We start from the raw sequence: 27,381 nt of genomic DNA, 5'->3' as shown, positions 1-27,381 counted from the left end.
TGATAGCAAAGGACAGATTTTGGAAACTGTAATGTTGCAGTACAAGTATTTTAAAGTCTTATTTTTATGCCGTTATTTTATAGTTTTCTTTTATTGATTTATAGGTTAATATGCAAGAAACTTTATTCTGGAAGATAGAAAGTTAAGAGTCGGCAGTAGTTAAAGGAATAGTTCACTCAAAAATGAAAATTTTCATAATTTTACCACCTTCATTCCAAACCACAATGGTATTTCAGTTTGACACAAAAGTAGATAATAAAAAAAATGAAATAAAAATGTTAGTTTGTTTTTTCCATACAATGAAAGTCAATGGAGTCCAATGTTGTTTTGACTGGACAAAAACTGCTAAAATGTTCTTCAAAATATATATATTTTTGTGTCAGGCAAAAGAAATAGTCATACTACCCGAAAAGCCTTATTGTTTATTAGTTTCTGCTTATCCAGAGATCTTAAAGGCATAATATGTAAGATATTTTATTAAAATATTCAAAAGCCAATAGAACAATGTTATATATTTTGTTAAGTTGTGTACTATCCCAAATGTTTTCAGTCTAAATATTGCCTGTCATGGACGTCATATCCGCGTTAGCCTCGATTTCCTATTTTACTTCCACAGAAACCATGCATGGAAACACCAAAGACGCTTTAAAGGGGATACACGGCAGGCAAAAACATTGTTTGTTTTTTTCACTGGTCAATTTTGAGATTTTTTTGGGCTATTTGTCTTCAATAACATGTCTTCTTTCAGACTTGTGGTGAAAAAAAGTCCAAAATACACAAGGCCATTTTCTCCAAATGGGTTTTTTTCTCATACTCTGAGCCAGAAATCTCCACTTCAGCAGCACTTACATACACCAAACTTTCCAGTTGTATTCTTAAGGTTTTTACTGAGGGGTTTGTTCATATATCATTCAGATTCTGATTTATACAACAATTTATACCTAAAAACAGGGCGAAAATGGATTTTTTTATGGCTGTTGACAGTTTTTTTCTGATTAATGTAGTGATAAAAAGAGATATCCAAAAACCCCTGAGTAAAAACCTTTGACTCTAAAATGTCAACAAAATGAACCAAGAATTTTGAATCTGGCTTTATCCAATGTTCAGATTTCTCTTCTGGAAATATATGCAAATTAGCGCATATTTAATGAGATACTACATAATTTGCATATTTAAACATAAATATTCTAAAAACTTGTAATGCAAAAGATATTTGCCTTAATGTCAGTAATCAACTGGGGAAGTTTCATGCTGATATCTATTAGTTATTTTTTTGTTCCTATTCACCTGGGGTGTCTCCCTGTGTTTTATTAGACGGGTGAGCAACTGTTTGGATACCTTTATGGACAGAAAATTAATCATTGTTATATAGCTCAACATGGCTAGTCTTATTGTTTGAATCTCTTGTTTTCTTGATTTACCACGAGTAACATGTTTGTATCATTTAAACAAGACTATTTTGTCAAGTGGCTAACATGGCATCAGAAAGAGCTTTTTTTGTAGTTACAGTAATAAATAAATAAAAATCCACCATAAAATATATTTTAAAATGAATTGCATGCCATTTAGCAACACAAGTCATCCCGCTTTTATTAATATGATATTCTAATATCGATTTAGATTACTGCAATGTGCAACAAGTAAAGTGACGTTAATATAACTTTCAACACTCTCAAATGTATTTTTAGTATGCTTGTTTTGACCAATTAAAACAGCGCTGCGTTACCCCAAAATTTTAATTTGTCAAATAAAGTGACCTATACAAGGAGTAATTCATCACTTGTGGGTATTTCATTAGAATAACTGTACTGTAACTGTAACAAAGTTCAAGTTCAGATAAGAAGGGACACATGGGACTCAAAACTGGTGTGTTGCACAGGTGTCTCTCACTAGCATTCGCTCCACCGGCCTCGTTCCGCTCCCACAGCTTTCAGCCTCGCCCTGCTTCATTCTACAGTAACGTTAATAAAACTTTAATACATTAGCTCACCCATGAACATGATTTCTGCCTGTCATCAAGATACGCATTTGTTATTGTTTTCAATAAGCGATCTCTAGCAGCGAAATTTACAAACCGTGCCTTTAATATGCTTAGGCAAGAACCACTGCTAATCATACTTACGGCTGGAAAGTTTTCTGAAACCTCATTTCTTTAGCACACTTGTGTCTATTGTTTTGTATTCTATTTAAAGTTATGATCGGACAAAGAGATGAGTGTGAGAGTATGTTGGGGAATTAGACTTGTCGAAGCTGCCTGCACTACATCTGTTGATGTCTCTGAATGTTCTTTTCTGTACATTCCTACATTCATTTTCCTTTGTTACTATGCTCAGTTTGTGTGTCGGGGTTATCACTCACATCTGTCATCCAATCACACTGCTTCTTTCTGATGACATCAGGCTCTGTCTTTATCTTTACAATCTTAGACATATCAACTTGAATGAAATTTCATCATTCTTGACATTACTGAACTCCAATTCCTCTTTCCTATAGCCTGACCCCCTCAGATTCTTTTGTATTCTGTATATTGTCCCATCAGTTGTAAAATATAATGCAATTCTTCAGTTAGTTTTGGTCTAAATGTTTAGCACAAATTTTGTTGGGGAAGTTACTTTAAAAATTTAGCTTTCCAAGCAACTCATTTAAAGTAGTTTAACTAATAGCTTCACTACATTTTTAAAAAGCAGTTAGCTATAAAAGCTAAGTGCACTGAAGCTATTTAAGGGGTCAGTCTTGTAAATTAAATGCTTGTGTCCTTTACTCTTCTGTGCATATTTTTGGCGGGTTCCTCATACACACTCGCATCCCCAATGCAAGCTGCACTCCTCTAACACTCCTCCCACCGCAGACACACTCCTCCAAAACAGACTTTTCTCCTTTTCTCAAAAGAGAAATGTCTTTGAAGTCCTGTCAGTTTCTGAGACATCGCAGTCACCTTGTCAACTCCGCTTAGCTGCGATCCCATCCTTAGCATCCACCTGTTCACCTCCCTCAAGTGCCTCACCGCCCAAAAGAGCAGTCTGAGGTCCATTATGTTGGAGTTGGTGGGTTCAGGCCTGTGAGATGATTCATAAGAAATATCACACTCATACCCGTGCAATATCGCTCTACATAAGCAAGGCTGTGATTCAGTTGTAGGCAATCACAGCCTTGATGATGTAGAGCCATATCGCATGATTACGAGTGTGAAATTGTACTTTTTTTTTTACAACAGTTCAACGACACAAGTGAGTAAATAAATAAGAAACAACAATGGAGTGTCTTTAAAACCCCTCTTTTGTGCAGAACTACTTACTTCCGCCAAGGATTCAAATCTCAAGTTTACACTTTAACAGTTGAGCCCAAGCCTCTGTTACTAATTCCAAAACGTCACTTTAGAACTAGCAATGAACAAGGAACACTGAGGTGCTTCATTGAAGCTCATTGTATTATGTAGAGTATTATGAGAGAGAGAGAGAGAGAGAGAGAGAGAGAGAGATCAACCAAGCGAGTGCATTATCTGATATTCTTCAGGCCAATCTTATATTCATAATCACAAAATCAGTTTAAGTGTCCGCTGAGGTAATATCTTTGTCCTTTTAACAGTTAAAGGGACAGTTCACCCAAAAATGAAAATTAGCCCATGATTTACTCACCCTGAAGCCATCTTAGGTGTATATGACATTCTTCTTTCAGACGAATACAGTCGGAGTTATATTAAAAAAAGTCCATCAAAGTGTATCCATCCATGATAAAGTGCTCGAAACGGCTCTGGCGGGTTAATAAAGGTCTTCTGAAGTGAAGTGATGTGTTCGTGTAAGAAAAATATCCATATTTAAAACTTTATCAACTAAAATAACTAGCTTCCGGCAGACGGCCATACGCAAGTCGACTTACGCCGAAAGAGTAACCCTTGAACTTGACGCACAACGTAATGACGAACGCGGTTGCCCAGCCATGTTTGTTTGAACGGTGAGAGGGCATCAAACGCTACTCCTACATCCTACGTCATACACATACATCGTCAAGTGTTACTCTTTTGAAAGAAAAAAAAATCTTTTGGCATCTCGTCGACTTGTGTACGGCCATCTGCCAGAAACTAGTTATTTTTGTCGATAAAGTTTTAAATATGGATATAAATATTATATTTTTCTTACACGAACGCATCGCTTCACTTCAGAAGACCTTTATTAACCCGCCAGGGCCGTTTCGAGCACTTTAATCATGGATGGATGCGCTTGATGGACTTCCAAAAAAATATACCCATTGACTCCCATTATAAAGCTTGGAAGAGCCAGGACATTTTTTAATATAACTCTGATTGTATTAGTCTGAAAGAAGCCTGTCATATACACCTAAGATGGCTTCATGGTGAGTAAATCATGGGCTAATTTTCATTTTTGGGTGAATTATCCCTTTAAGAGGATTTCCCATGACAGCGCTAGTCAATGCATTTGTAAGTTTTGTTTTATTGTTTACAACCTTGTTTCAGTCCCTTTCAGTATGAAAGTCTTTGCTACTGACTCGCTCATAAAGACAGTCTTTGCTGCCATCTAATGGCATAATAATGTAACTTTCACTGAAGATGAAATCACAATCACTAACGGACCCTTTCTCACAACCAAATTGGCATTTTATTTATATAATATATTATTTATTGAAAAATAAATAATAAGAAATTTGTACTATAGGAAATAAACAAGCAAACAGTTCAGTCAAAAGTACAAAAGCAGCACTAGTTATAGTAGAGGATTTTAGTTAGATAAAAATATAAAGTTATAAAATTTAACTTTGCCCTTAGCTAAATAGATGTGCCCTGTAATAGACCAAAGATTGCCCATTTGAAATTATTCCTCATGTTTAAACACTATCTACATAAGAGCCAGCAGCCAATTCCCGAAGGACTGGCTGAGATAAAGCTGTTCTCGGCGTGTAAATTGTCAAATAGGTGCTATGTTTATATATAAGTTTGCATATTTAAGGTCTAAATAACTACAGGTACATGCTTGCCTAAATTCTTCAAATTCTCTGCATTCTGTTTCACAACAACAGTAGTATTTGTAAAATTATGGTGGTTTGCTCGTCGGCCTCGTTCTACACAATCGCTGGAAAAGGCTCTCAGCCAATCAGAAATGAAAACCAGAATGAACTGTTGTATAATAAATAATATCCAACGCTTATGTAAGCAAGTACAGCGCATCACTGCCTGCTGTCCTGTTACTCAGTCATTTATGAGTCAGTGAAGGGACCATGAAGAATACATTTGTCATAGAATGAGGATGAATCAAATGTGTGAAAGAGCTTTAAGACGGTGTGCCATCTCTGTGTTTCATTATATGACAAGACGGGATATGATTGTGTTTCAATGAAGTGGGTCAATGGAGCAGATGTAGAATATTAAGATAAAATAAAAAACTGCAAAATAAGTAATAGATAGACAGACATAAATAGAGAGAGACAGACATTGATATTTTTTGTCATTTAAAGAAATATAATTTTACTAAAATGTTTTGTCAGATCTCGTTACGTTCAGTCAGGAAATGAAGTTCTGTCTCTCTCTCTATCTCATTCTCACGCTCTCACTCACTCTTGGTCCACCAGCCACATCCATATTTACATGGTGTTTCTATGGCGTGTTCTCAAACGACTGCTCCCCCCTGCTATCTTTAATGGAGGCTTTCCTCTCCCAGTGTTACTGTGTCAGAACGCCTATCATTTGTAAAGCCGGGTGTTTGCGGTGAGACGATGGTCGTCCGCCGTAAGTCGACGGGGCCTCCTGGACCCCTGGAAGAGTTGAAAATGAAGGCTGCGCACGCAACGTCCTCAGTCTCCAGGGAACAAGCGTTGAGTGTGTTACGGTGCATTAATATCATCAAACACACCATGGGAATTTTTTGAAGTGCCAACATGTTGAGGGGCTTTACACAGCTAGGAATACAGCCATTACGCTAGTGGTGAGGAGCTAGCAGCGATTTAGCTGTGTGTTATTTTCAAGAGATGGAATCATTAAGTACACAGCTTCTTTCACACTGCAATATAATGTCAATGCAGTGGCTGAATATTTCCAGTTTCTGTGGAAATTTGATCATATCATCTTTAACATGTTTCTTGTTGCATTTTAAACGACTTTAGGGTTGTTGTTTTTAGAAAAAAAAAAATCATTTTGTGTTGGATATGAAGTATTACATCCTCTCAATTATTATTATTCTTATTTTCAGCCTGGAATTTTAATCCAATAGAAAAGAAATGGTGGGTAGTAAGCTGGTTTTCGTCGCACCCCAGTGCTCTAATTGATTGATTAAAGTAATTGATTGGTTTGGGAGGCGCTGCAACTGATTAAAATGCTTTCAGACATGAGCAGATTGAAAGGCAGCATGTACCAGCACACTCTCTGGCCCCCAGGGGCCCATGTCTGGCTCTCCTCGAGGAGCAGAGACAGTGGATGTACGTTTGTGTGTGTGCGGTCCATCTGGTCAGTGGAATTCAAGTCTCTGGTTAGCTGGCTTACATGTGTCTTGTTTATTTCCAAATCATTTAGATATCTATTGTTTTAGCTCTCATGATCACTGCAACATTTGTTTGATTTGAAAAGATCTATCTATCTATCTATCTATCTATCTATCTATCTATCTATCTATCTATCTATCTATCTATCTATCTATCTATCTATCTATCTATCTATCTATCTGTCTGTCTGTCTGTCTGTCTGTCTGTCTGTCTATCTATCTATCTATATATATTTTCATATTTCATTAAAACTTTCTGCTTTTATACCTCAATTTTTTTTGAAGATATTTTTTTTAATTCTTTGCAATTCAATGGCTGAATGCAGCAAGCACAACATCTTGCTTTTTGCATTTAGCATAAATTCATGTGTAAAAAAAAACATAGACCAGCATAGCAGTGTGTTACATTTACAGCACTTTCACAGTGAAACTGCATAATCAACTGGCAGCATTTATGCACAGAGGGCAGTTATTCCTTGTTGAAGGTTGTCCTAAGGGTTTTGCTCTCTGTCCAGAATGACTCAGCATGTTATGATGTCACTGTTTTTCCCCTCTCTTCCACATATACAGTAAATGCATGTTCTGCTTTTATTCTGTGTTAAACAAAGGAAAAACATGGCCCCACCATCCTGAGGGAGATTTGACAGTCTTTTTTCTCGTGAACAAATGACAGGAGTGTTTTATCAAAGCAGGAGCGTTTGCTAGAGGCTGGATGTGTGAGTGTGTGAATGTGTTTTCCTGTGTGTGACCAAGTGCCTGTCTGAGGATGACGTGCTGATGAGGCCTGGAAATGAAATAAAAAAAAGCTGTTTTTGATGTCACAGTGATTTGCCATTCACAACCCATTCTACATATTTAAGCAGTTTTTGTCAATAACAAAAAAAAAAATTAGGGTGAACTTGATTTCATCGATTATGAGTTCAATGAGTAAGAGGTGTTATATACCAGAATGTAGCTAAAACATAAATAATTTGCATATTGGTTAAATTGGAAAGCAAGATGTGTTAAAGAAAGAATAATCTGTGTTAACACTATTTCAATAGTCCACTTTCTTAATTAGACATTCTACTAACTATAAGTAACTTTGCCACTATATGTCAACTAACTATCATTCGTGTATTAGTAGATTGTCTGGTTAATATCTGCTAACACTTTATTTCTATGGTCCGCCAACAGACATTCTACTGACTACAGGTAACTTTGCAAGTACATGCCAATTTATTCTAACCCTAACCTAGTCTAATCTAGTCTAAAGTCTAATCCTCTAATGAGAGTTAAGGTTACTTATAGTTATTAGAATGTCTAAAGTGGACTATCAAAGTAAAGTGTAACCCTTTAGATTGCATAGACGAACTGGTTTTACTTTAGAAAAACATGTACCGATGAATTGTGAGACCATGAACATGCAGTAACAAAGTAAATAATTTTAATTTTATGGTGGCTATATGAAAAAAAAAAGAAAAAAAAAGTCTGTGAGAATAGATCTAGTTATGAGTTAGTGGTTTATGAATTGAAACCTGTTTGGTTTGTAGTAATGGCTAACAGTCGTCAGGGATGGCTAACAAGCTGTAACCAGGCAGGGAACAGCCTTAGCTGCAGGCTCCAGGCTTCAGGTCCAGTAGATTTGGCATCATATAAGAAGAGAAAGGGGACTCATGCAGAAAAAGAGAGAGTCAAAATCCGGGGGACATATTGACTTCTTTGGCAAGAACTCTAAGCTGGGAGTGTAAAAAAAAAAAAAAGGATAGATGAAAAGAAAAAGGAAAAACAGAGTTAAAGAGAACAGTGGACCTGTTACAGGAGGGAATGAGAGAAGAGAGAGAGCTGAGCACTGGAGGAATGCTGCATATTTAGCTGACAGATGGCTGAAATACAGGTATTTTTACCCACAGTCCGGTCAAATCACTCAGATCATGTAGATCAGTGGTTCTCAATGGATTGGTCAGAAGTCAAAAGTGAGTCTCTGGTCTTTTTTCGCATTGTCGTTGAAAAGAGATAGATGGACCACAAGAGCATGCAGATGTTTAAAATATATACTATTTTAAAAGGATAATAAAAATATCAAATCTAAAACATATAAAAGAAAATCACCTTAAAACTAGTTGGCTGTTGGATAAATAGTGACCCAAAAACTGTTCTCAGGTCTGTTCTGTTCACACTCGCAGGAAAGAAACAATGCAAAATATATAATCATGTATATTCTAGTAAAATAAATCAACCTTTAAAAGGGAGGAGAAACATTTATAATTTTTAGTTTTTGCTATGCAAGTCTGAAAGTCTGCAGTATTTTGTTGCAAATTAATTTGTCACTTGGTTGAAGCTAGTCACGTCCTTGAAAACTATACGAGTAAGTAAAAGACAAACAGAGCAACATGAAGCCACATTCACAAATGTGCCATTTGATTTGCCCAAGCTAGGACTTAAGCCCGGTTGTTGAGTTTACTGAAATATCATTGACATGTTAATGGCAGTGCATTTCTCATATTCAGTAGTCTATTTAGCCCAGAATTTGAAGAATTGTCAAAATGATCATGTTAACTTTTTTTTCTGTGTTATTCTATGCAGATTATGGTAGTATTAAGGAGGTTTTTGTTTTCTAGTTTTGTAGACTAGAACTTTTTACCACTGTGATGGGTCATGTCCAATGTAAAACCAGTTAGGAACCACTGCTATAGACATTGAGCCTTCAACCTCTGCTGAAACAATCTCGGCTCTCCACCAAATGCTGAATTTAATTGCTGCTTAGATCATATCAAACAGCACGATTGTCTTTCCACAGATGAGCGTTTGATAGCAGCCTGAACTCAAATAATACATCAATCCAGATCAAACAGACTGCGAGCTCTCGCCTTGTCTCTGCTCAGCTTTCATTAGAAGTAACTGCCTGGGGGACTCAACAAACCACATATTTTCAATCCTTAGAGAAACCTTGGATTTAATGTAGAAATCAATGCTTGTCCTGCCTGTTTCCTGTTCAGCTCTGTTCTGAGGTCTCGCAAAGAGGCCATCTCTGTAAATAAACGTATTGTATTTGTGCTTTGCTAAATTCTCGTTACGCTGCTAATAGGGATGAGCCCACGGAAGTCCACACCCTCCAGGCTGCTTTTTTGATCATATCAGGCTTGCCGTTGCAGCTTTTGACCTCTGTTTTCTCTTCCTGTCTCTCGCAGATAATGACGACCATAAGAAAGAAGACGATGCCAGAATGGAGCAAGGTGAGTGACAATGTTTCCTAATGCTGTGTTCACGTTTGCAAACAAGATGGGAAATTATCACATCCAATATCCTGGAGCCCAACGAAGTTTAATCCACGGCATCTGAAATGCTCGCTCCATGATTAATCGAGCCTTTTGTTGTCGGTGGCAGCTCTACAATTGCCTATACACAAGAAAACAAGAGTCTGCATTTTCTGAAATAGTTTTGCTGGCTTTCCCATGCACACCTTTGGTCTTTTGGCAAGTTAATTGAGATGAAGGTTGTCAGGCGTTGTGCTTTTGCAGGACTGAATTGTTTTGCACCATATTTAGATAGATTGAAAGCTAATCGGACTCGCTCGCCACCTTGTTGGCAATGACACAATCAAACATTATCAAATGGAATTCAAATTGGTTTTGCATGTCTTCTTTTAACAGTGGTCTATTCAGATGCAAATCACCTTACCTACTTTGTTGACTTTCAGAAAAGCATAAAAGATTACAAGGTTTTCATCTGCAGGCCTCCTTGAAAGAGAGAGAAAATAAGGGTGTTTCTTTGTGACTAATGCGTGTTTGCTACAGGAGCTAAATACATGGCTGCAGGTATAGCATTACAAATGATTCAGTGCTAAGCTAATTCCCAGCGCTAGACCCTTAAATCCAGCTTACATACCCACAATGTTCCCAAACCTGCTTCTATCTCTAGGTTTAGCCTGGACTACAAAACCAGTGCAAGTCGGATGATACCAGTCCTTGAGATTGCTATACTAGAGTTTCAGTCAGATTACAGCAGAAACTAGAACTATATAAAAAAAATAAAAAATAAAGTTTTTTGTTAATTGAAAAAAAAAAAATGTTGCTTTATCAACTAAATGAAATGCAATAAGTTTAAATTTAGGAACACAAATTACTTCAACTAAAGCTGAAATAAAAAATAAGTTACACAAAACTTACTAGAAATTACTTAATAAAAATGACTAGAACGAAAAGTGTAATAATAAAATATTAATAAATACTATGCTAATAATATATAATAATGTTAAAATAACTAACAAAGTACAGTAGGTTTATTGTTGAGCTGGAAACCCAGGTCAAATATCTCTAACAGTCACTTAAACTTCATGGAATTATAAGATTGAAGTTTCCTGGCAAGGTAACAAGGCCAGCATTGATCGTTTCCACAAAAGTTAGGTGATTGAAAACACAGAGGGTGAAAGGAGTGCTAAATGAAGCATCTTAGAGGAGGAGAACATGTTCATGCCTCAACGACATGAAGTAAAAGAAAAAAACAGGGCTGCATGCTGTGATTTTTACTACAAATGTGAGATGCTGTTCAAATGACTGTATCTGTAAGTTAAGACGGCCATCAAAACCAGATCCAATCCAGAACAGGCGTTTTTTTCAGCATTGACTTTTTTACAGCCATGTTATAAAACAGTATTCTGAAGCAATCCAACAAGCCTCTAATAGCCCTTAGAACTCCTTGGGTTGTGGCTTTGTGTGGTTGTGTTTACTACTGCACAAAACCAGGGAGACCAATCACCTCTTTTGTGGACGCTGTTTGTACCTCATTGTAAACACTGGACCGGGATGACCCGGCATGGCAACACCTATCAGTATTCTATCTTGTTCACAACACGCCATGTATCACATCTGCACACACACACACACACACACAGTAGCTCAGAGCACACTGCTTTTCCTGCTCCAGCAGTTTCGGCTAGCTTAGCCCCAGTTTCATTCAGTGAATGTCTGACTGGCAGCCAAGCCCTGGCCTTTAGCAGCGCTTCGCTTAGCCGGGGCTCTGATTCTCTCTCTCTTTTTCTCTGGAACCAATTCAAAGGCTCAAATGGTTGCCATTCTCACAAGGAATTGAGCCTTTTTCCCCTTTATCCCCCCTGTATCAGCTCTCTCCCACTCTCTATCAATCAATCTGTTTCTCCCCCTCTCTCTGTCACTACATTTTTACCGGCCCCATTTTTTATCAGCTGGGTTCACACAAAAGCCCCTGTTGATGCAGAATCACCTGGTTCATGTATGTACTCCAGCAGGGCCTGCGACACAATAGCAGGATATTCCTCCGCTCATTTCACCCTTATCAGTGCTGCTCAGTATAGGCAATCTGTGCCTCGTAACATTAGATGCTTTTTTTGTTGTTGTGCTGAGCTGGCAGGTGCCGTTTTCAGTTCTGAGATTAATAGTTTTTTTGTTGTTTTTTCAGTTTATAAAGAGATAAAAGAGAACTACAAACTATATTTAGTAATATTTGTTGTGCAATTCGTTAATAGGTGGTGCTTGCTCATTATTATTGCTAAGACGTATTGATACTGTAAAATCATGAATTTATTTAGATTTTTTAATTTTATATGTGAAAAATCTATTTTTTGGATTAAAGTTCTCATGAGTGGTATGATGATTTTTGACAGGTAACACGCAGCCCATGGAAGGAGAGGAAGAAGATGACAATGATGCTGATAAAAAAGGTATGAGAAAATCTCTGTTCTCGTAAGTTCAGCTGTCAAAGTCCGTATCACCCAGCATTCCCTGGAAAATCAGACTAAAAGGAGGAGTTTCTTTGGGTTGTTCTGTCAGGGTGTGGAAACCTGTTGAAGGAGCCATTAGCTTTCGAGTTCTGCCGTTTCAGCCTCTTTGGTTGTAGCACTGACAAATCTTGCTTCTCAATAAAACGGACCAAAGATAATTAAATTTGTATACTGAAGGGGAGTAGCAGGCTATTAACACCACAATTTCTCCATTTGTCTTAGAGCCCAGAGGGGTGGAGATGGTGTTTTTTTCTTTCTTTCTCTCTTTCTTTAATATTAAAGCAGGCAGCACTGATGTATTTGGGGAAATTTCCCCAGGCTGATATCTCTCTTCAATATGCAGCACAAAGAATGAAGTCATTTTTTCAGTAAACTGATACCTTTGTCCTTCTAAATAGCAAACATGCAGGACTACACTAACAAACATTTACAATACTGATACTACTGCCACTAATAATAATACTATTCATTTATTTATTTAAAATTATTATGTATGGTTTTTTTTTCAGTTTTTTTTTTCTTTTTTCTTTTTTTTCAGTAAACTGATACTTTAGCAAACAACAACCTACCATATTTTGTCCTTCTAAATAGCAAACATATTCCTGGACTACCCTTACAAACATTTACTTTAGTTTCTGCCAAAATACTGATAGTATTTTTATTTATTTATTAAATAAATTATTTGTTTGTTTTAAATGTATTTAAATTTTTTGTATTTATGTATTCACTTATGTTTAAAATAAATCAATTATTTTTTCAAATATTTTATTTGTTTGTTTGTTTGTTTTTGAAACATATTTTATTTTTGCTGGAAGCTGTAAATGTTTAAAAGGGTATGTCTAAACAAGGTTCACAAATTCAGACTGTATTTTGTGTCACTACCTTCATAACGTCTAGCATATATGAACTCTGATCTTAATGGGAGCTAATCCGTTCACGAACCCCCTTGTTTAACCTTCACAGGATGGCGTCAACATTAAAGCTATCTCTGCTGAAGTTAAGCTCAAACAACAAACAGCGTTCGCTACAAGGGAGTGAGGAGCAGAACAAAGCGTGTTAAAGCAGCACAGTCTATGATTTATCCACAGGTGTTAGCCACAGCCGTCCTCTAGTGCTGTCGCCAACATCAAATGCACTCGCTCTAATGCGGTGTCACTCAGAGAACAAGGTACAGCGGCACATTAAATATGTTTTTGAAATCATTTTTTGATTCATGGAAAATGAGCTTTTCCTGCACATCACCCTAGCGCCAGAGCTTGCAGCTACAGCTCGCCTATCGGATTCCCGCCGGCCGCAACTTTGTTTTTCACGAACAGTGGAAGTTGATATACAGCCGTGGTGGGATATTGCTTTGTATTACACATTCAGTACTCTCCCTGAGGGGGATGCTCTCTAACTGAGGTTATGGCAAGAGGGCCTTTTAGACAGCCCGTTAATGACAGAGAAACATTAGTGCTGTTCTCCCTTAAGCAGCACTTCATACATTCACATGCTCAGGGGACAACTGGCCCCGAAAGCACTGATCTGGAACTCTCTCTCCGTGTTCCTCGACGGGTTACCTGTGAGGAGTGTAAAGGAAAACAGTACCTCATTCCAGATAAGCTCCCACTTGCCTTCCTTCACAGCGAAAGAATGTGCGAATCTCAGAGGTTCTACTTTGTGGTTGAGAGACAGACAGACTGAAGGGGTTTTCCGAGGGTATTAGCTGCGGCTGGCGGCCGGGTTTAGTCTCAGTTAGTGAAGAATCCGTTCGATCCGACCTATCAGCGCCGGGTTGTGGCCTAAGAGAGCCGGCGAGCTGAAGAGACTAGACTTCTTGACAGAGTTCTTGGGGGATAAAGTGATTTGTGATGTAATCCACGTGAAATCCATACATGGGGGGATCGGTGTGCGGAGAAAATGAGAGGGATTGTTCACAGAACTGGACTGAGCATTTTAGCGCCCCCGGATAGCTTTTCAGATGGCCTATGAAGCGAGTGTGTGTTTAGCGTGTGTGTCATGCTGCATTTCAGAGATTAGGAGGTGACAGGTTAGATGGGCGAATCAGGACGCGGAGCATCGGGTCGAGCTGTTAACTGTGTACTCAGCAGATGTAGAAGGCAGAGGGGGCATGTTTGGAGAGGGAGAGAAAAAGAGAACAAGTCTGTGTGTGGAGGAAAGAAAGGGATAAAAGGCATCACATCCACATCTCGAAACTTATGCTCATAACGCGTTTAGTCTTATTCTCTTTTAGTTTAACCTCATTAATTAAGACTTTATAGGTGCTCTCTGTATTATTCCCTTATTAAAAAAAGATTAATAGAATTTAAAAAAAAAAAAGTTTAAAATAATGTACAGACATAATCCTGCATATCAGTAGCCTAATAAAAATATCTTCTTTTTTTTTTTTTGCATGAGCTTTTTTGAGTTTTACTTACTCCCAAAACTTAAAAAAAAAATTTTTTATTTAAATATATTGGACAAATCAATTGATTAAACACAGTAAATTAAGTTTGGTTTACTAAAATCATAAAATATATATTTTTTACAGTGTCCAGGGAGACTGCCATATTGATATTTATTTTATTTTATGCTTTAGAATAAAATAGAATATTTACACAAGAAAGCTGAATCAAAACTTAGAGTGCAATAAATATTTTCTTTCTAATAAAATTCAGTGTTGCTACTTTTATTTTTATTTTATTGTGTTGCATCACTTGTATTTTTCTTATAATTTTCATTGCCTTTTTACCTTGTTTGCGCTGCTATTGTTATTATTATTATTTTAGAGCATTTTAATATATTTTACATAATTTCTTATCGCACTCACGTTGTAAATGTTTTTCATGCCATTGAGGCTCACAAAACAATTATATGAACCAAATGTGTTTGACAGAAATAAAGATAGAATGTATGTGAGAGAAAGATAAAAGGCAATGAAATAGCAAAAAATACAGAACAAGAGGATGGGAAGAAATACAGGGCGGGAGGGTTCAAGCGACAGAAAGCTTCAATGATGCATTCATACCGAGGGTGGGCGGCTTTACAATTGTATATTGTGGATGATGGCTCAAGTGTCTCCAAGTCCACAGTTTTGCACAGCTTGAAACACGTCCGTTAAGCTCCGACCCTGGCAGAGAGTGAGACACTGAATCAAAAGACTCTGCACCGCATGAGCTACATGCAGCTCTTATAGTGGAAGCCAGCACACACACACACACACACACACACACACACACACAGAAGGGAGATTCTAGGCCGCTGAGCATCATTTGTTGATTGTGACACTCTCGCTCACCTTTCTCTCTCAAGTCTCATACATTTTTCATGGTGCCGGTTTTCTTCACCATGAACTGTGTTCAGAGGGCCTAACTGACAGGAAGGAGAATTCCCCACAGTGTGAAGGGAGGAAGTGCTCTGACTATTCTGTATGATTACAGATCCATAGTAATGTGACTGTAAATGTATGGCATTAGAAATATTTTCTATAGCTCACAGAAGTGTTTCTGCTTGTATGCAAGCGAGCGTCCTCCTCCTGAACGTGTGCATTCATTTATGCGTGCGGCTGTCATTTGAACTCTGTTACACTACTGCCATCTGCTGGTGGAATGACTCACTGCTGGGTTGCTGCATTGAGCTTCATGTCGTTATTCAGCATATTGGCTTCATAAAATCATAAATTAACAACACCAAATGCTCATTTTCACAGCCTCAAATCTCCCACCAAAGTTTGTACTCAGGCTTTGCTCGCCTTAGTTATTGTTGATCGGATGTATAATAGACAAGAGGATGTGAATTCTCTGGGTTATTTCAATGTCTCTATTGCAGGCAAAGATAATAAAACTGCTGACGAAATTTTAAGTCATAAAAATAGCTTAGTCATATTTTGAAACTTTTAAACCTTTCACCTTTAACTACTTTAACTTTGCTTTAGCTACTTCCCATTTAGAAGAGGCTATCGTGAAAGCATGCATGACTCATTTTAGTTCTCGTCTCTCAGAATAATTTGGCTTTGTCTGCATGGTTATACACAACATCCCTCACTGGCGTACGTGGTGACCATATGACCTCGCATTGAAACTGAGAAGATTTATCATCTTAGTATTTCAGAATCCAATTTATCTTCAGGTTCCTCACAAGAATACCATCAAATACAATGGTGCATGTCATCCGTTTTAGCAAGAAGAGGATGCTATGTTTTAACCCCACGCACAGGATCGTGGGTTACCATTTATTTGAATATGCCTTAATACCTCCCTTTCTTCCTTTCTTCCTTCCTTCCTTCCTTCCTTCCTTCCTGTGCAGGCAACATATGTCCTCAAAGTACTATTACCCGTATAGTCCACAGGGGGACTAACCTCCTCCCACATTATAATTCATATAGAGAGTAAAACATTGAGCTCCAGCCTCTGGATAAAAGGCCTTTGCCCTCTAAATGAATAAAATGTCACTACATCATAATCTGCAGTTATTGGTTTATCAATATTGAGGATGAAGTCTAGAAGGTCCAGTGGGTGTGAAGCTGCACTTGATTGACAGCACCACTAGATGCAAGGCTAACAACAAATCACGTTACCTTTTTATGAAGGTTTCCAATGTCTTTTGGCACATTGTGTTTGTTTTCTTTCTTTTTTTTAAGAGCATGTGGTGAGAAAATAAATTGCTCAGACATTGGGAAATTGCTTCTCACACCAGCTTGTTAAAAAAGCCAATTATGCCAGTAGCGTAATGGTCATTGTCAAGCACAGCGGATTATTTGTGTCAGGCTCTTCATTTTCCAATTCATCCCAGACCCTATCTGGGTTAAAGAAAGAGAGAATCTGGGAGAGTATCGGGATATCACTGAAGAGAGGAGAGGGGTAGAAGGAGATGTCGAGTTTAGAGGACTAAAGTGACTAAAATTAAAGTGGCAAAATTAAACCCACCTGGGATAGATGCTTTCATGTAAGCCCATGGGGAGCACTGCAGCGGCCTCATGGGACTTCTGTGTGGGGTTAGCTGAGAAGTGTTTAGCTGTCCATTGCAACTGTTCTCGGTGGAGTCTAGAGATTTTCAAAAAGTGCTAAATTAGTCCAGCATGCCAGAACTATTATAAATATTTGATGTAAAACATGACCATAGCAGTACAGCGCTCCTCAAGACAAATGTGTGGACTACTTTATTTGGGATCTTGAGGGAAGATAAATATGCCAAACAGCTTTTAACATCCCGTCAATGTACTGGGGTTATGATACTGTACCATTGTGTGTGTGTGTGTGTGAGTGTGTTATAATCTTTTTTCTTTTTCTTTTTTGGGTGACTTTTTTTTCTCTTTCTTTGTTGTTTTACTCCTTTTTTCTGTTTTGTTTCGATTTTCTGTTGATTTTATCTGCTTTGATGTGTTTTCTCATGTTTTTTCATTGTTTTTCTTTTTTGATTTGCCTTGATTTTTGTTTTGTTTTTATTGTTTTGTTATGTTTCTTTGTGTTTTTCTAATTTTTCTTTTGCTTTTTGTTTTGTTTTTTTAGTGTTTTGTTTTGCATTGCTTTTTTTCTTGTTTTGTTTGACACAATAATTTCAGCATGTATGTCTACACTAAATACATCTATGTTTATCTGTGACCCTTTTTTGTATTCTGTTTTTTTTAGATGAAAAGGAAGATGAAAGTATGATGAGCCAGACAGGTAGGCTTTTCATGTATGATCGTTTATAGCTAAGGGAATTTTGTTCTTCCTGGCTTTGACCTTGTATGAAACCCAGATAAAAAATCATCTCTGAGTAGTTCTAGTTTACAAGCAAGAAGAGTGTCTCGAAAAACTTGTCTCTTCTGAAAGACACGTCACATTAAAATGTTCCTGTCTTGTCTGCAATTGAGGAGCAGAAGCAATTTGTCTGAACTTCATGATTTATTTGACTTGCTGGTTAATTTGTTCTATTCAGAACAAAATTTACTCATGAACTGGAGCAGCATCATGAGTTTAAATAGTTGAAACTGAAGATGGGATTAAATCATCTGTGATACTGTAATATCACATTTTAACATCAAAATCACACTGAAGTTTCTCGTCCTCAGTTATCCATTAAGAAATAGACTTGTTTGACAATTAAACATCAGCTGGAGTATTCCTGTTCCTCTTCACAGATGAATTTGGGGTTTCATTTCTGCTTGCCAGCAGCAGGAGTGATTAGATAACAATCATCCTCTCATCTTTAATATAGGATTAGCCACTGCAGTTTGATGAAAGGACCAGAAAAAAATGATTTGTTGTCTTTTAAGAAGGGGATTTTAGAAGAAAGACACAAATCTTGTCATTAAGTTTTTCTCTTTTTTTTTTTTTTTTTTTTCAGAGGGATCCCATGTTGATGAGACGATGGAAAGCCAGAAGCTAGAAGGTTTTTCTTCATTCTCTTTTTCTTCTTAAATTTTAGTCTGGATCACTCCAATATCCATTGAGCACCAATGGGGTTATGCTCACCCACACAGTGGTCATTAAACCTTGAATACTTAAGAAACTTAATAAATATGGCATGCTTTTCATGCAGATCATCTAACAAAATAAGTTTCTAGGGATTTAAATGATTAAACAAGATGTCTTGTTCAAAATTATGAAATCATTTTAAATATTTGGACACTTTCTGGTTTACTTGACACCGCCACAAGCCCTTGCACCATTTGTTTGACATTCATCCATATTTCTGACATCATAGATACAGTATTTAGGTGTATGGTCTTACACCTAAATAGTGTATGTATGCTGTCACTAATATACTCCCTTAGTTTTCATAATATCCAGTAGTCAAGGAGAACAAGAATCTGTAAATATGCAAACTAGGTCTGGCTGTGTGGTTCAGTGTACATAGATCTCCCCAAACACATGCAGTCTACATTTTAGTGAGCGAGAAAATTCACAGTCTCTCCACAGTCTTTACGCTTCATGTGTCACGCTGTACCCATTCACTGAAGGATCTGGATTGGCTCTGTTGTCCTTGAACTTGTCTCATTACGGACAGGGAGAACGGCTGTCAGATACAGTTATTAGCGTGACGCTCGTGTGCGTGTATGTGTGTGTTTGGGGGTGCATCTGTTTAATGAGACACCTCGCTCCAATCCACACGAACGTACACAGACAGACATCAGAACATGTGCACCGACAGACACACACCACTGCACACGCTGAAATGATTCACCAGATCGCTTGTTCACACACACACATACTCTCAGAGGCGCTGGCCCGGCTCCCTCTGGGTATTCATGTAGCGTGATAGAAACTTTACGTTCAAAACCTAAGGACAAAACCAGCCACAGCTCGTCTCTGCATGGCTAACGTTTAGCTTGCACTTAATGTCACTTTGACTGCATAGCTCTGAATCGCATTTGATCACTCATAAGCCGCTGTTTTGTTTTTGGTTGGGAGTATCGACTTATCGCCGAAGTACCAGTGCTTTTGACATCATTATTGCAAATTTTTGATTCCCCATACATTGACAGTAGTAGCTATAAGCATTATTAATAGTAGTCTTGCCAGGCAGAGGATGCAAAGCAAATGTTCTGCTTGGGCCGAACCCAAGAGCCAGAGATACTTGCAATTATGCTCTCTGGAGAAAAGAAAAACAGTGAGATTTTTAAGACCAGGTGAGACAGAGCTGGAGATTGTGCAGAGACAAAGGCTGAATCTGAATTTACCTGAGCACCTGCAACACATGAATCATTCCCCTATGAGTGCAAACCAGCATGTAAAAACGCCTTTGTATTGTTTTTCCACTTTTGTTTGCTCATTCATGAATGTTTCTCTATGTATTTTGTGTGTGTACCAGGGATGTTTCCTCTGAGTAGGCAAGGAAGGCAATACCTCATTTTGAGAAAATAATCCATATTACAAAATGTGACATTAAAACATGTAAAAATCACTCGTTTTCGAGTAACATTGTCCAATAGCAACGACCGCGGGTAAAGTTACAGCAAGAGGCTGCGTCTCTCTTACTTCCCCTGAGCCCATTGAGTTTTAACAGACCCCCTAACGCGTGCAGTGGGTTTTGGTGGAGAGTAAATGAGAATGAAAGGGGGGAAGTCACATGAGAGGAAGCAATGCCTCCATTGCACTATGATGGGATATGATTGGTTATGATATGGTTATGACACCAATGGTGTGTACAAATACATACATTAAAAATGACATATATTATATTATATTATATTATATTATATTATATTATATTATATTATATTATATTATATTATATTATATTATATTATATACACTGATGAGCCAAAACATTATGACCAGTCACAGGTGAAGCAAATACTGTTGTTCATCTCCTAACAAGGATGCATATTAAGGTCTAGGTAGATTAGATGGTAAACAAACTATAAGTTCTTGTAATCAACGTGTTGGATGGAGCATGGAAATGGGCAAGAATGAAGATCTAAGCAACTTTGTCAAGGGCCAAATCGTTATGGCAAGGTGACTGGGTCAGAGTATCTCTATATATACAGTATATCAATCATGTTTTTTCTGTGTGTTTGTTTTCTAAGCTGAGGGCCCTGATGACGAACCCATGGTCCAGGAGGACAAAACACCTGCAAAGGAAGACCATAAAGGTAACATATGTAGTCTGCCTGCTCCCAGCTCTTGCTCCATCTTTGGTTGTAATTCAAGCAACCAAATATCTTGACTCAAGATATTGTGTCATATTTGAATAACACTTTACAATTTATAGTTAATGCATATGGTGTCATTACCTAACAATGAACAGCCAATTTTTACAACATTTATTCAAGTTCATTTTAATTTATGGATAACATAGGGTTGCTCGATTATGGCAAAAATCATAATCACAATTATTTTGGTCAATATTGAAATTACGATTATTTATTACAATTATTAGTGGGCGATATGATCAAAGTCTTATTTCACGATACAAATAATTTTAAATATGACTGAAATTTCACAAATATTGATACTTCAGCAAAAAAAAAAAAACTAAACTAACTAATGTAAGAACACAACAGATCAATGATACACATGAAATAAACATTGTTTTAAGTTGTCAGGAAGATGTACTAACAGTGGTATTCCAACGCTATCTCAAGACCAATTCATACAAATTCGTACGAGCAAGTACGAGGTGGCTAATTCGTACGAATTCATACGATTTGTCTAAACCCCAGCGATAGGCGTATGGGCGGGGTCAGGAGTAGGTCATTCATATGAATTCGTACGAATTAGCCACCTAGTAAAATTGCTATGAATTGCCATGAGATCGCGTTGGGTATTCAGATAGGTAATAGCCTACAACAACAACAATTAATAATCAAATGTAAAATAGCACTGCATATAACATTGCATAGTCATACTGTACACATTAAATATAGATGAATCCTTAATAAAGCTACTTAAAGGGATAGTTCACTTTGAAATTAATTTTTGATATGTTTTAGCTTACCTCAAGGGCATCCAAGATGTAGGTGTCTTTGTTTCCGCAGTAGTTTCAATTTTGATATTTTTAGGTCAAAGCGTTCTTGTCTGTCAGTCATATAATGCAGGTCGATGGTCACTGGCTCAAAACACAAGCACAGAGTCCAAATTAAAACAATTCCCCATCATAAGTACACATTGATGGTCTAAGACACGAAACGAGCGGTTTGTGTGAGAAAACGAACAATATTTATATCGTTGTTATCTCTTGAAAACAGCACACGTCCAAATGATCTGACGGCGCGGGCGGGTATAGATATATACATAGATGTCGCCTTGGCTACGGTTTCGTTCCAATGAACTGCAGTAGCGAAGGCGACATCTAGTGTATATAACTATACCCGCCCGCGGGTGGGTATAGATATATAAACTAGATGTCGCTAGGCTACGGTTTCGTTCCAATGAACTGCAGTAGCCAAGGCGACATCTATGTATATATCTATACCCGCCCGCGCCGTCAGATCATTTGGACGTGTGCTGTTTTCAAGAGATAACAACGATATAAATACTGTTCGTTTTCTCACACAAACCGCTCGTTTCGTGTCTTAGGCCATCAATTTGTGTACTTATGATGGGGAATTGTTTCATTTGGACGATGGGGAATTGTTTTAATTTGGACTCTGTGCTTGTGTTTTGAGCCAGTGACCATCGACCTGCATTATATGACTGACAGACAAGAACGCTTTGACCTAAAAATATCAAAATTGAAACTACTGCGGAAACAAAGACACCTACATCTTGGATGCCCTTGAGGTAAGCTAAAACATATCAAAAATTAATTTCAAAGTGAACTATCCCTTTAAGTTACTTGATTTACTTGATACAACTCTCACTTATTTGTCTGATTTGGATGTTAAGTTTGGGCTTTTTAGAGAGGAACAAAAGCGCACCGCAATAAAGGAAAGGAAGGTGCGCTGGACAGATGAGGCAACGGAACAATAATCGTTTTACCTAGATTATCTTGTTTTCATAATTGTTAGAAGCAAAAATCGAAAACAAAAACTAATTACTATTAATCGCACAGCCATAAGGATAACATATTAAAAACTACTGTTCAAAAGTTTGGTGCTGGTAAGATTTTTTAATAGTTTTGAAAGAAGTCTTTTATGTTTACTAAGCCTGCATTTATTTGATCCAAAATACAGTAATAACGATAATATTGTAAAATGTATTTCCAATTTAAAATAACTGTTTTCTATATATTTCAGTAATGTGATATATTACACAGCCCTACCCACAATGTTTGTTTCCAGATGAGGCAACGGAACAATAATCGTTTTACCTAGATTATCTTGTCTTCATAATCGTTTGAAGCCAAAATCGAAAACCAATTACTATTAATCGCACAGCCATAAGGATAACATATTAAAAATGTATTAGTATACACTACTGTTCAAAAGTTTGGTGCTGGTAAGATTTTTTTAATAGTTTTGAAAGAAGTCTTTTATGTTTACTAAGCCTGCATTTATTTGATCCAAAATACAGTAATAACGGTTATTGTAAAATATATTTCCAATTTAAAATAACTGTTTTCTATTTTAATCTATTTATTCTATCTATCTTAATCTTCTTTCTCTAACCAAAAAAAAAAAAAAAACTTAAAATGATAAAGCTGGCTAAAATGTTCAGGTATCTGTTCTATGCTCACAACTAGGGCTGCACAATATAAAGAAAAAAATACAATATGTAATGCAGTAAAGAAAAATAATAAAGTGTGTTTCAGGTGACAAGTGCTTTTAAAAACAAAAAATGACATAACCAGCATACAATTTTCACAATACGCATATGTGCAATATTTCAGTAAATGTGATATATTACGCAGCCCTACCCACAATGTTTGTTACCTCCTGTGGTTTAAAATGAGGTAAATACCATTTTCAAATTCAAATAAACCTGCAGCACTGACAGTGAGTGATAAAACAGTTTTGACATCATGGGTTTAAAGTAAACGAAAATCTGCTTTCCAACACCACAGAAATACATTTACTTAAAAAATTTGCACTAAAGTGAGCAATCTGGACTCCTCTTGGGATGCAGTGAGATCAAGAGTCCTTGGGCAGTGGTGTGTGGGTGATATAAGTCTTGCTTTCCTGCAGGATGCTGCATGAGTCTCGGTTTCTGTAAGTGAAGGACAAAGGCCTCTAGGGCTTCATATTGCCCAGGTGGTGCGATATGAGCCTTACACAAACAGCCAAACTACCCCACACATTTCCCACTCCTCTATTGATTATGTGAACGCATGTCTGTCTGTGTCCCTCTGAACTGCGACTTCAAACACTTTCCACGCAGATGGAGTCAGGGTGGACACGTGTGCATTAAATCCTGTTTTGTTTCTTTCATCTGATGTAGTGTGTATTTGTGTGTGGGCGAGGGCAAAATTGATGTCTTTTGCGGCCTTGTATCCCACTCCAGAGCAGACACAGGTGTTAGCTGGAACCGCACAGATGGATACTCTGACGCTCCATCCCTTTTAAAAGAGAGAGCGAGAGAGAGAGAGATAGGGGTGAGATGGGAGGGAGAGAGACCTAAACACAAATTAAAGGCATTAGGCTGAAACAGCTGCTCCAGTTCACCCCAAAGTGGCGGCTTAATACCGCTCGGTCTTAAGCAATGGGTCGCCTATTTCCTCTCCATTAAAACCGTCATTTAGAACTCATCAAGATAATCTGAGAGCTGGTCCACCAATATTTCATCCCAGAATATACACAGTTATTAAATCTTATTGTACACTTCTTAGCCGTTGTGGTGACTGTACAGTGATTTGCTAGCTCTAACATCACATTTGTTGTACATTTGAGTATAAAACATTAAAAAAAGCTAAGCCCAAGGAGCCTTGAACTGTAACCATTTGTTTCTTTTTGATAAGTTCAAATAAAAATGTAAGTAAAATGAAAGTGAAATTATGTAGCATAATATTATTTTATTGGCTGAAAGAATTGGCTACACTACAATTCTACATTTTACACTGCAAAAGTTTCGGGTCTTTTTATAGTTTTTTATACTTTTAATTATTTTATTCAGCAAGGATGCATTAAATTGGTCAAAAGTAAGTGAAGACTTTTAAAACATTCGGAAACGGTTGTGCTGCTTAATATATATACTGTATATATATATATATATATATATATATATACACTCACCTAAAGTATTATTAGGAACGCCATACTAATACTGTGTTTGACCCCCTTTCGCCTTCAGAACTGCCTTAATTCTACGTGGCATTGATTCAACAAGGTGCTGAAAGCATTCTTTAGAAATGTTGGCCCATATTGATAGGATAGCATCTTGCAGTTGATGGAGATTTGTGGGATGCACATCCAGGGCACGAAGCTCCCGTTCCACCACATCCCAAAGATGCTCTATTGGGTTGAGATCTGGTGACTGTGGGGGGCCATTTTAGTACAGTGAACTCATTGTCATGTTCAAGAAACCAATTTGAAATGATTCGAGCTTTGTGACATGGTGCATTATCCTGCTGGAAGTAGCCATCAGAGGATGGGTACATGGTGGTCATAAAGGGATGGACATGGTCAGAAACAATGCTCAGGTAGGCCGTGGCATTTAAACGATGCCCAATTGGCACTAAGGGGCCTAAAGTGTGCCAAGAAACCATCCCCCACACCATTACACCACCACCACCAGCCTGCACAGTGGTAACAAGGCATGATGGATCCATGTTCTCATTCTGTTCACGCCAAATTCTGACTCTACCATCTGAATGTCTCAACAGAAATCGAGACTCATCAGACCAGGCAACATTTTTCCAGTCTTCAACTGTCCAATTTTGGTGAGCTTGTGCAAATTGTAGCCTCTTTTTCCTATCTGTAGTGGAGATGAGTGGTACCCGGTGGGGTCTTCTGCTGTTGTAGCCCATCCGCCCCAAGGTTGTGCGTGTTGTGGCTTCACAAATGCTTTGCTGCATACCTCGGTTGTAACGAGTGGTTATTTCAGTCAAAGTTGCTCTTCTATCAGCTTGAATCAGTCGGCCCATTCTCCTCTGACCTCTAGCATCAACAAGGCATTTTCGCCCACAGGACTACCGCATACTGGATGTTTTTTCCTTTTCACACCATTCTTTGTAAACCCTAGAAATGGTTGTGCGTGAAAATCCCAGTAACTGAGCAGATTGTGAAATACTCAGACCGGCCCGTCTGGCACCAACAACCATGCCACACTCAAAATGGCTTAAATCACCTTTCTTTCCCATTCTGACATTCAGTTTGGAGTTCAGGAGATTGTCTTGACCAGGACCACACCCCTAAATGCATTGAAGCAACTGCCATGTGGTTGGTTGATTAGATAATTGCATTAATGAGAAATTTAAGTGTTCCTAATAATCCTTTAGGTGAGTGTATATATATATATATATATATATATTTGGAGCAACTTTTCAACATTGATAAGAAATGTTTCTTGGGCAGAAAATCACCATATTTCTGAGTGGAATGATTTCTGAAGGATCACGTGACCCTAAAAAAATGGCAAAACTGAAATTTCAGCATCATTACTCCAGTCTTTAAAGTATATTAAAATAGAAAACTATTTTAAAATGTAATGATATTTCATAATATTACTATTTTAGTATATTTGTTATTACATAAATTCAGCCTTGGTGGACATAAGAATCTTTTTTCAGAAACATTGAAAATCTAGCCGAACTCAAACTTTTGAATGTTAGTCTAATTCATAAAAAGCATGATCTCTTATTGGTTAAAAAGAACAATGCTTCTTATTAAGAACAAAAGAAATATCAAAAGTAACAGAAGAAACCATAAAATGACACAGTAAAAATGGTTTTTATTTTAACACATTTTTATTGTGATTCTTGTTATTTTAGTAGGTTTAATATATATTTTTTAATGATTTCACGTTGGTTCCTAAGAACCAATTTCACATTGGTTCCTGTATCTCTTAGAAAATTTTACCATTGTGGTAAAATCACTGTAACAGTTTCTCGCGCTGCTTATTGCTTTTGCAGTAAAAGGGACTTGTTGAATGTGGAGTATTTTTGCCTCTCATACTTAAAAAAAAAAAAATAATTATGGGAACCGTGTCCACACGACGGAAGATGCACCTCTTTTAATAACTAACACATTTTTCACATGTTTCTGTTTCTTCATCGCTCTCACTTAATGCAGTCCTGCCCACTAAAAGCCACTAAAGCGACAGTTAACTTGAGTAAAGTTCATTGAACGATGTAAATTCTGGTCAGTTTCTAATTAATTTCAAGCAATTTAATCTTTATCAAACGTCAACAAGCTAGCCAAGCCGGTTCGATTCCCCACAGCAACCACCCTTAAGACACCACCTCCAATGCAAGGCTTAATTCTCATTCCTTAAGTAACTCACACACAGACACCGATCATACACTCACAATCTCATGTTCAAACCCTGAGTGCACCTGAAAGGACATGACTAATCAGAGGTTTAAGCCATGATCAGTGCCATACATTCAAATTCACAAAACACACAGAAGAGCATCTGCTGCATCCAGTGCAGTACCAGAGAAAGGGTCTCCGTCTCCCAGATGCTGGGAGTTTTTTCTGCCATCCCTGATCATTTAAACGCCTACAGCAATTCCTTGAATGAGAGAGAGGGTGAAGGACTGAACAGTTGCATTCAGTTTCCACACTGACTTGGTTTCTCACTGTAAAGATGTCAATCAAAAATAATGCTGCACTATTATCGTAATTACCGTAAATAAAGCTCAGTAAGATTTCGAATC

At 37.5% G+C, this 27,381-nt stretch overlaps 1 protein-coding gene across 1 annotated transcript in view; it reads left to right on the top strand.

The window, feature by feature from the left end:
- The window catches only part of macrod2 (mono-ADP ribosylhydrolase 2), a 598,881-nt gene that overhangs the window by 544,451 nt on the left and 27,049 nt on the right, over positions 1-27,381 (top strand). The window contains exons 10-14 of the mRNA XM_081351444.1: positions 9,656-9,700; positions 12,106-12,162; positions 17,829-17,864; positions 18,529-18,573; positions 20,714-20,779. Of these exons, the coding sequence (XP_081207570.1) occupies positions 9,656-9,700; positions 12,106-12,162; positions 17,829-17,864; positions 18,529-18,573; positions 20,714-20,779 (249 nt within the window). The remainder of the gene's footprint in view (positions 1-9,655; positions 9,701-12,105; positions 12,163-17,828; positions 17,865-18,528; positions 18,574-20,713; positions 20,780-27,381) is intronic.

The sequence above is a fragment of the Scardinius erythrophthalmus genome (assembly GCF_964197995.2).
Source record: "Scardinius erythrophthalmus genome assembly, chromosome: 21".
Classification (NCBI taxonomy): Eukaryota; Metazoa; Chordata; class Actinopteri; order Cypriniformes; family Leuciscidae; genus Scardinius; species Scardinius erythrophthalmus.
Note: the sequence above shows the minus strand (reverse complement) of the source record. Positions and strands in the feature narration are given on the sequence as shown.